This window comes from Neofelis nebulosa, chromosome X, assembly GCF_028018385.1.
Source record: "Neofelis nebulosa isolate mNeoNeb1 chromosome X, mNeoNeb1.pri, whole genome shotgun sequence".
Lineage (NCBI taxonomy): Eukaryota > Metazoa > Chordata > Mammalia > Carnivora > Felidae > Neofelis > Neofelis nebulosa.
The window spans coordinates 89,667,861-89,678,651 of record NC_080800.1 but is presented as its reverse complement, the minus strand read 5'-3'; the positions used below and the strand labels follow the sequence as shown (position 1 = coordinate 89,678,651).

Here is a 10,791-nt window from a genome sequence, read left to right as displayed (position 1 = left end):
GGAAACAGAAACCACTCTAAGGAATTTAAAAAGTGAGGGGCGCCTGGGGGGCTCAGTCAGTTGAGCGTCTGCTTTGGGCTCAGGTCATGATCTCATGGTTTGTGAGTTCAAGCCCCACGTCTGGCTGTGTGCTGAAAGCTTGGAGCCTGGACTTGCTTCGGATTCTGTGTCTCCCTGTTTCTGCCCCTCCCGCTATTCACACTCTCTCTCAAAAGTAAACAAACATTGAAAAAAATAAAAAAAAAGAAATTTAAGAAGTGATGCCCTTTACCTCTTTTTTTTTTTTCAAAATGGAATTATACAACTTGTTTCATTAAATACATCATGTATTATGGCATACTTTCAGGGCAATACATATGCAGCCTTATTCTTCAGTTTGATCTATAATATTCCATAGTGTGGATGTCTTGTAATAAATTTAACCATTCCCTTATTGATGGACACTCATGTTGTCTCCAGGGTTTTTGCCACTAAAATTAACACTACAGTAAATGTCATTATGCCTCTGTGACAGTGAGTCCTGGTACTTTTATTTCTGTGCAGTGGAAGTTTCTAAGTGAGATTGCTGGGTCACACACACACACACACACACATCTTTAGCAGGCTCCACACTCAGGACAGAGCCTGACTCGGCGCTCAATCCCACTACCCTGGGATCATGACCTGAGCTGAAATCAAGAGTTGGACGTTCAACTGATTGAGCCACCCAGGTGCCTCAATATTTTTATTTATATTTATTTATTTATTTATTTATTTGTTTGTTTATTTATTTATTTATTTAAAATAATATTTTCTTTTTAATTGACTACTTAATTCACACCGTTTCTTCTCTTGGCTGCTACTTTGGTAACAATTAGGTCCCCACTTCTCAAGAACATTGCACTAAACAGGCTGACACAGAGCCAGTGTGAACACAGGCCCCAAACCAGGGCTTGTGGAAGAACAACAGCAAAACCAGCCTTTCTCTTCATTTAGAAAGGGACTGTGAATCAGAGGGTCCAAAGTTCCAATTTCCAAGCATGGAAAACCTGGAGCTCAAAGTGAAAATGGAAACCAAAATGCATCAGAAATTAAATATAGTACTCCTCACATACTCAAGGTCAAGATGGTTCATGAGAAATAAGTGATCATGTGGCCTTGTATTGGGAATGGCCCCACTCCAGCATTTTTAAAGGAAGATGGTTTTGTTTCGTTTCCCACAGGGGTATAAAATCTACAAGGGCATATAATCAATCAGAATAAATCAACTCACTCACAAGACACTCCCAGATAATGATTTTCAGTTGCTGAGCATAGTCAGTACATTATTTCAAAGAGGAAAAATTCAGGATAATCTGAGAATTCAAAAGTGACAGCTACATTTGCTGATAGGTTTATGTGAGGCACACATACATTTTTTCCAGTGTATATGTCAAAGGACCAAGACCCCTGATCATCAAAATAAGTTATTTTGTACATTATAGCGCACAAACAGAGGGAAAGACACTTTCTCGGAGAATGACCAAAAGGCATCTTACAAAAGGTTCATATTACTCTGAAGGAGAAGGACTGGAGCTCAGTGCCTTATGGTCTTCATTAGCTTGACCTCTCCTCTTCTTTGGTTGCAGTGGCTTCAGCAGGAGCTGTTTCTTCTAAACATTCTGCTGGCTTCTCCTCCTCCTCCTCCTCCTCCTCCTCGTCCTCATCCTCCTGGGGATACAGGTCCGGGTATTTCTGCATGCATTCCTGCATGGCCAGGAACTGGTCTACACAGTCTGACCCCTTGACATCCTCTGTGCTATGGTGGAAGCAGGAAAAGGCCGACTTGAACTGTTCCCCACAGGGGCCACTGGCCATTCCCCCAAGGCACCGGCAGTTCCAGTTAATGTCTCCATTTGGCAGGATCAATCCATGCTCCTCGAACGGATCGTTGGGGTCATCAGCCACCAGCTCTGCATTGCTTGGAGTTTCATGGTCTTCTTTGGTCACAAATATGATTCGATCCTTCCCTTCCTGCCGACAATAGGCCATGGCTGCAGCGTCGGCACTCAGACCTGGCGGTGAGAGCGGTGGCGGCGGCCCAGGCGGTGGCAGGCTCCCGCTGTGACCTCTCCCCCAGGCTGGGCGGGAAGCTCCCAGGCCTACACGGGCCCGCCCCTCCAGGTCTGCCCCGCCCCGCGCCTGCCTGCTCGCCCTCCCAGCCCCAAACCCTGTTCCCCCTCCGCCTCAATATTTTTAAACTGTAACAGACAGAATTAGATTATGTTCCAAAAAGTTTATAACAATTTATGGGAAGAGATTTAAAACAGAGAATTTAAGTCTTACCAAATTGCTGGAAGTTCTAAAAGAGCAGGGTATAGGCTAGATTTAAAAGAACAGGTCCAGTAAAATACAGAACTGAAAACCCAAGGGAGCTACTACCTTTGATGTCACCCCTAGAGCTCTGCCAAGAGTCAAGAACCTGCCATTGTCGCCTCTGTACCTGCTGCAGCCACCTCTAAATACTCAGGGAGATAGATGAACAGCATCTGTCGCCGTGATCCAGCAATTATAAGCCAGATCAAGAAACTGCTGTTGCTGCCTTTGCTATGGGTAACCCCTCTTTTTTTTTTTTTTTTTTTTTTTTTTTTTTTTTTTTTTTTTTTTTTGATGCCCAGGAAGCTGGAAGAGAAACACTGCAGAAAAACCTCATGTATACAAACAGGACTGCTCTTTCTAGCTTGTGAGCTCACTTCCTTCCACCTGCCAGACATCACTCAAGTGCATCTACTTGGTGATCTCGAATTTACATGCAAAACCCGAGCTCCATGGGATTGAGAAGTGGGATGGAAGTGGAATAAACCTATCCATAGTATTAGCACAGTCTGTGATTATTATGTAGTTTTCTGACTACCCGCTTCTGCATAAGGCTGGATAAGACACGAAGTTCAGGTATTCACTGCCTACCACTGGACTTTAGAAGTGAGGGAAAAGACAAAGAGGCAATTCACAAGACAGGAAATGCATATGACTTACAAAATTAGGGGAGAAGAATTTAAAGAACTCATCGGTGATTCAAAATCAGTAGTAAAATCAGGTATCTCCTTTTTGGCTTATAACATTAATTAATATAAGGTAGACACAACTTAAAACTAGTGACAGAGCAATAAAATGGACACTTTTATTTACTGCTAGAGACAGCATAAAGCTGTCCAAATATTTTGGAAAATAAAGAGACCATATATGTCAAGAGTCATTACTGGTAGTCATATACTGTGTCCCAGTAATTCCAGTTTGGGGAAACTATCCTAAGGTAATATTCCTAATATACTGAAAAGAGGTTTGCATTCAAAGATATTTATTGTAGCATCGTTTATAATGGGGAAAGTTGGAAACAACCTAAATATATATATAATAATAAGGGAATGGTTAAGTAAATTTTGGAACAGATACAAAATTAAATGTTTTGCAGCCATAAAATAATGCATAAGTGAAATGATCATGTTACCAGAGACTTTTCTTCTCTTTAAGTTAATTTATTTATTTTTGAGAGAGACAGAGAGAGAGAGAGAGAGAGAGAGCACATGTGGGGGAGGGGCAGAAAGAGAGAGGGAGACACAGAATCCAAAGCAGCCTCCAAGCTCTGAACTGTCAGAGCCCGATGCGAGGCTTGAACCCATGAACCATGAGATCATAACATGAGCTGAAGTCAGATGCTTAACTGACGAAGCTGCCCAGGTGCTCCCAGAGACATTTATTTTAACCCACTGATCAATATGGGCACAATGCCTAAGTCATATGAACTTTTCAAGGACCTACAAAGGTACCTGAAATTTGACGAAAATTGCTGGCTTGAAAACATAAAGATAACTGCAAAATTAAAGTCAACAAATGTTCAAGTAAATGTCGAAAAATGTAACATTTTTATAAATTATTACGTTTTATATCTAGAAAAACTACATATTCTTTTTTTATTTCTTTTTTTAAATTTCTTTTTATTTATTTTTTAAAATTTTTTTATTTTTTTTTCAATATATGAAATTTATTGTCAAATTGGTTTCCATACAACACCCAGTGCTCATCCCAAAAGGTGCCCTCCTCAATACCCATCACCCACCTTCCCCTCCCACCCCCCATCAACCCTCAGTTTGTTCTCAGTCTTCAACAGTCTCTTATGCTTTGGCTCTCTCCCACTCTAACCTCTTTTTTTTTTTCCCTTCCCCTCCCCCATGGGTTTCTGTTAAGTTTCTCAGGATCCACATAAGAGTGAAACCATATGGTATCTGTCTTTCTCTGTATGGCTTATTTCACTTAGCATCACACTCTCCAGTTCCATCCACGTTGCTACAAAGGGCCATATTTCATTCTTTCTCATTACCACGTAGTATTCCATTATGTATATAAACCACAATTTCTTTATCCATTCATCAGTTGATGGACATTTAGGCTCTTTCCATAATTTGGCTATTGTTGAGAGTGCTGCTATAAACATTGGGGTACAAGTGCCCCTATGCATCAGTACTCCTGTATCCCTTGGGTAAATTCCTAGCAGTGCTATTGCTGGGTCATAGGGTAGGTCTATTTTTAATTTTTTGAGGAACCTCCACACTGCTTTCCAGAGTGGCTGCACCAATTTGCATTCCCACCAACAGTGCAAGAGGGTTCCCGTTTCTCCACATCCTCTCCAGCATCTATAGTCTCCTGATTTGTTCATTTTGGCCACTCTGACTGGCGTTGAGGTGATATCTGAGTGTGGTTTTGATTTGTATTTCCCTGATGAGGAGCGACATTGAACATTTTTTCATGTGCCTGTTGACCATCTGGATGTCTTCTTTAGAGAAGTGTCTATTCATGTTTTCTGCCCATTTCTTCACTGGGTTATTTGTTTTTCAGGTGTGGAGTTTGGTGAGCTCTTTATAGATTTTGGATACTAGCCCTTTGTCCGATATGTCATTTGCAAATATCTTTTCCCATTCCGTTGGTTGCCTTTTAGTTTTGTTGGTTGTTTCCTTTGCTGTGCAGAAGCTTTTTATCTTCATAAGGTCCCAGTAATTCATTTTTGCTTTTAATTCCCTTGCGTTTGGGGATGTGTCGAGTAAGAGATTGCTACGGCTGAGGTCAGAGAGGTCTTTTCCTGCTTTCTCCTCTAGGGTTTTGATGGTTTCCTGTCTCACATTCAGGTCCTTTATCCATTTTGAGTTTATTTTTGTGAATGGTGTGAGAAAGTGGTCTAGTTTCAACCTTCTGCATGTTGCTGTCCGAAAAACTACATATTCTTTATCCATTCATCAGTCGATGGAAATTTGGGCTCTTTCAATAATGTGGCTATTGTTCATAATGCTGCTATAAACACCAGGGTGCATGTGTCCCTTTGAATCAGTATTTTTAGATCCTTTGGGTGAATACCTAGTAGTGCAATTGCTGGATCTCAGGGTTGGCCTATTTTTAATTTTTTGAGGAACTTCTACACTGTCAAAAACAAAATTTAAAATTTACTTCAAATTTTTAGCAAAAGATGTATTTAATGTAGGATATGGGTACACGTTAAAGTATATATGGTAAGATGCAGGGTGACATCTCCAAAAGCAAGGGTGCTTAGGGTTTAGCATGGTCTTAAAATATCTTGCATATGTTTTGAGCACCTACTATGTGCCAGAGAGGGAGAGAGAGAATTCTAAGCAGACTCCATACTGTCAGTGCAGAGTCTGACGTGGGGCTCGAACTCACAAGCAGTGAGATCATGACCTGAGCTAAAGTCGGACATTTAACCCCAACTGAGCCACCCTGGTACCCCTGTGCCAGACTGTTAATATGCACTATCTTCTTTATTTTTTTAAAGTAATCTCTGCACCCATTGTGAGCGCTCATACTTGCAAACCCAAGATTGAAAGTCACATGCTTTACCTACTAAGCCATCAAGGTGCCCTGCACCATCTTCTTTAATCCCTACAACAGGACAGGGTTAGTTCTGCTTATTATAATTTTTTTTTATATAAGAAGAAACTTAGGTGTCAGCAAACTTAAGCAACTGGCCCAAGGTCACATGTCTGGGAAGGGTGGAGCTGGAGTTTGTTTGTAGGCAAGTGGTTTTGACTCCAAATCCTGAGCCCTTAGGATTGAGCCCTGAGCCCTGACAGACATATGTTATAGCATCAAAGTAAAAACAGAAACGAAAACAAAACAAAACAAAAAAAGCTTACAAAATTGTTGACATGGCTTAATTACAATGTTAGAAATAACACAGTATTCGTTGAAAATAAAATATTTTTTCTGACTTTTACTGTTTGGCATTTTCTAAAAATATTTTTACAAAAGTCGTGTAACATTAACTTTTTAAAAATTGGGGTTTGCGAATGCTTGTATAATAGTGACATCCCGTGGCTACAAGGGATCATTACAGAAGTAGTCGTTAAATTAATGTAATTTCAATTCTGGAAGTGACTACTAGAGGGCAGCACTGGGCTTTGTTCTGGTCAAGTTTTCTGGGCTGAATGTGGCAGAAAGTTGGGTCAAGGTTCCACCTCTCCCCTCAAAACTGCCATACTAAATCTATAGATAAATAGATCGATCGATAAACGAAATACTCTCAAATAGCTTCTTTGCACTCTGAAGCAATAATATAGCGAAGTTATGAAGCTCTGAGCCCTGGCACCATGCTGCCTAAATTTGATCCCTGACTCCACCATTTACTAGCTGTGTGAACTTGCCCAAGTTCTATAACCTCTCTGGATGTTATCTTTGTCTCCACACCTAAAGTGAGTAAGAATCTTCCTCACCGTTTAGGGGTGTTATGAGAAATAAATGAAAAAAAAAATATACTGATAGCTCCACTTGAGAGGAAGTAATTGGCAATTATTATATTGCTTCCTATCCCCAACTATCTTTCTTTTAAGAACCAATATATATGTATTTTGTTGAGCGCCATAAGCAGAGAGAAAAATTTGTTATTACTGTTGAATTCACCAAAGAACTTTCAGTGGGGTAGGGTTTATATGCAACATTTTAAAGAGAGGTTGAGGATTGCAGTTCAGAGCCTTCACTGGAATCATGCAGATCCGACTTTGAATCTGGCCTGGGCAGGTTACCAACTCTGCCTAAGCCTCATTTATCTAAAATGAGGAAAATACTATTACATGCATCATAGTTTTTTGTGACGATTGACATGAGAGGGTGCCTTTCATGCTGGTACACCATGATTGGCATGTAGACCTCACAGCTTTTGTTTCCCTCCTTATCCCCAGGGGGGTTATACGTGACACGGAAGCCCTTGTGGCAAAGTGTGGACATTTGTCTAACATCCTTTCTTGTAGTTTTCCTTCTCCTACTGTCATTCGTCTTCCCCCACCTCCCTTGCTCCCCAGGTTCTCACGTGACTTCCTGACTGCAAGGAGCTACTTGTCCAAGCCTTGTTCTGGATGATTAACTAGGAATACATCATTCTGGACCTATTTTTTTTATAGTCCATGCCCCAGCCCTGCAGAGCTATTCAATTTGTGTCTCAGTCTCAAAAGGAATACATAGATCCCAGGCTAATGCCCCAGAAAGCCACTTTCCCATGATGTATATAATTGGGGGTTCCCTGTAGTGTTTAGCAGTAAAAAAAAAAATAACCCATTAAATGTGAAGGGACTATGTTTTTGTCTCTGCAACTAAAGTTAAGAGGGAAACTAGAGAGATGTGTCTGATTTCACAATTAGTCTTGTGGGACAAGAGAGTGTGTCATTTGGATGCTTTCATTCCATGGCTTCTTAGGAAGATCATTCAGAGATAACTGAATTCTGTAAATTGTTAGGCTTCAATATTGGGAATGTAGAACAGGAACGGATATGTTTCCATAAAATCCAGTAGGATCCTATTAACATTCTGGTGCTTTAGGTCAACAAGACCCCCCATGGGGCAGTATGTAACCAGACAGTGTACCTGAGGTTTCTGACACAGTGGTTTTAAAAGTTCTGTAGGAATGATCCCTGATTGTACTCATGCATTTGGAGTTATTGCATATTTTTAGACTCACAAGGAACCCAAACAGTTGTTCTAAAATTGTCATTAATTATACTGTCACTGAAGTCTAGAGATCCAATGGGTATTTTTGAGCCTATAGCTAAACCCAATGGGCCCACCCTATGATTTCTTTTATGAGGCAGTGGTTAAGGGCCTTGACTCTAAATCTAAACCACTTATTTTTTTTTTTCACAATCTGGCTCCACCACATACTAGCTGTGTGTCCTTGGAAAGTTACTTGAACTCTCTGTGTTTCAGTTTCCTCATCTATAAAACATGAATGATAATAATACGAACCCTATGGGACTATTGTAATGATTCAATTATTTAGTATATGTAGAGTGCATAGAGCATTGCCTAGCACATAGCGAACGCTCAATAGGTGTTAGCTATTAATATTTACAGAGAGACACAAGTGTTGATGGAACTCTTAATTTTACAAAAATCACTTCAGAAATTTTTTATGTGCGAATTCACAGCTACTTCTCCCTGCAAATTTGGAATTTCATGTCTGTTCAGGATTTGGGAGCATTCCTTGAATGATGGTTCCTTGAACATCTGGATCTCCATCAGAACTCTCCTGTGGAGTGTCTTCTGGGGGCTATTCATGGCACTGATAGATGAAGAAGGCTAGACGGCCCCTCACTTCCATGAACATTTTTGATCAGGTCACCCCAAATTCTACAATTAGGGATTATTTACTTTGGGTGGTCACCTTGTTTTCCTGGAGCCCTTGCTAAAGAGCAAGCAGCCATGGAGAATTAGTATAAGAGCTGCATTAGTGGAATGTAGCAAGGATAAGCATGGGCTTCGTTGGAGCCAAATGGCCTTGGGTTTGAATTATGACTGCACCACGGACCCCGAATCAGACTGTCTGGGCTTAAATACTGGCTCCACTGATTGGTGGCTATGTGACTTTAGGTAAGTTACTTTAACCTCTCTGCACATCTGGAATTCACATAGCATCCACCTCATGGGATCATTGTGCAGATTAAAGGAGATAGGGCTTCTAAGAATGCCTGTCACATCATCAGCACTCAATAAATATCATTGCCTTATTTATCTGGGTCTTGGTATCCTCATTTACAAAATGGGGAAAATTATATCTATCTTCATGGTTGTTGTGAACAGAAAATGAGGTGATGTACGTGTAAAAATGCCGACCATACTAAAGAATAAAGAAAAGAAAACAGTGAATGTTGGCAAGGACGTGGAGAACGAAGAACCCTCATGTATATTGCTAGTGGGAGTGTAGGATGGTACAGCCTCTTTAGCAAACAGTTTGGTAGTTCATCAAAAAGTTCAACAGAGTTATCATATAACCTAGCAATTCCAGTTTTAGGCAGATACCTAGGAGAATTGAAAACATATGCCTGCACAAAAATGTATACACAATGTTCACAGAAGCATTATCCATAATAGACGAAAAGTGGAAACCACCCAGATGTCCATCCATTGAGAAACAAATTAAAAAAAGTGGTGTATCCCATAAAATGGAATATTATTCAGCCATAAAAAGGAATGGTGTACTGACACATGCTGCAACACACATGACCCTTGAAAACATGCTATAAGTGAGGGGCGCCTGGGTGGCTCAGCCGGTTAAACATCCGACTTCGGCTCAGGTCATGATCTCGTGGTCCGTGGGTTTGAGCCCCAGTCAGTCTCTGTGCTGACAGCTCAGAGCCTGGAGCCTGCTTTGGATTCTGTGTGTCTCTCTCTCAGCCCCTCCCCAATTCTCACTCTGTCTCTGTCTCTCAAAAATGAATAAACGTTAAAAAAACATGCTAAGTGAAAGAAACCAGTGATAAATGACCACATATTGTGTTTACATTTATATAAAATGCACATAATAGACAAATTTATAGAGACAAAAATTAGATCAGTGGATGCCAAGTAGCTGTGGGGAGGGGAGAATGGTTACAGGATTTCTTTGTGGGGGTAATAAAAATGTTCTGGAACTGGATAGTTGGTGACAGTTGTACAGCCTTGTGAATATATTTTACAACACTGAATCGTATACTTTAAAAGAGTAAATTTTGTGGTATGTGAATTACATCTCAATTAAGCTATTACTTTTATTTTTTTAATGTTTGCAGGATGCCTATGTGACTCAGTTGGTTAAGCATCGGACTCTTGATTTCAGCTCAGGTCATGATCTCATGGCTTGTGAGTTTGAATCCCACATCGGCTCCGCAGTCACAGCGCAGAGCCTGCTTGGGATTCTCTCTCTCTCCCACTCTCTCTGCCTCTCCCTTGCTCTCTCTCTTTCTCTCTCTCTCAAAATAAATAAATAAACATTAAAAAAATAAGGTGTCTGCCATATAGCAGCCCTAATTTAATACAAGTAGTTTTCAGCTACCAATCCCTCAGCTCTTGCCTTAGGAATCTAGAACAGGGCCCTGAATGAATGGTACCCTCAACAGAAGGAATGCTCAGGAAGAAAGGATAGATCTAAAGTATGGGAAGTTCACCAAGGTATGGGGCAAATTGGAAGGAAAGGCAGTGAAGACATTTGAAGGAACTAGAAGGAGACAAACTTCACCTACTTTGAATTTTTCAGGGAGCCTGCCTGGATCATCTTTCATATCCTGGACTGAAATTACAGCTGATGAATGTTCTGGCATTTAAGCTGTCCTGGAGAAGGGGCGACGTGTGGCTATTCCACAGAAAGGAAAAAGGAAGAAAACAGAGGCAAATCCGAGGGTACGTAAGTCTCATTTTGAAAGGCAGAAAAGGCAGTAGTCCGTGGAGAATGAGTTTATCTAGAGGACTCTAATTGTTTGTTAATCTCTGGGTCAATGGATTTAGGTCAGCACTAACTCTGCTACA

General features: G+C 40.7%; 1 protein-coding gene across 1 annotated transcript; it reads right to left on the bottom strand.

The window, feature by feature from the left end:
• Positions 1–1,263: 1,263 nt before the first annotated feature.
• Positions 1,264–2,081, bottom strand: LOC131501923 (mitochondrial intermembrane space import and assembly protein 40-like). Its single transcript, XM_058712421.1, has one exon. The coding sequence runs from the start codon at positions 2,008–2,010 to the stop codon at positions 1,576–1,578; it is 435 nt and encodes a 144-aa protein (XP_058568404.1). The 5' UTR covers positions 2,011–2,081; the 3' UTR covers positions 1,264–1,575.
• Between the last annotated feature and the right edge of the window lie 8,710 nt (positions 2,082–10,791).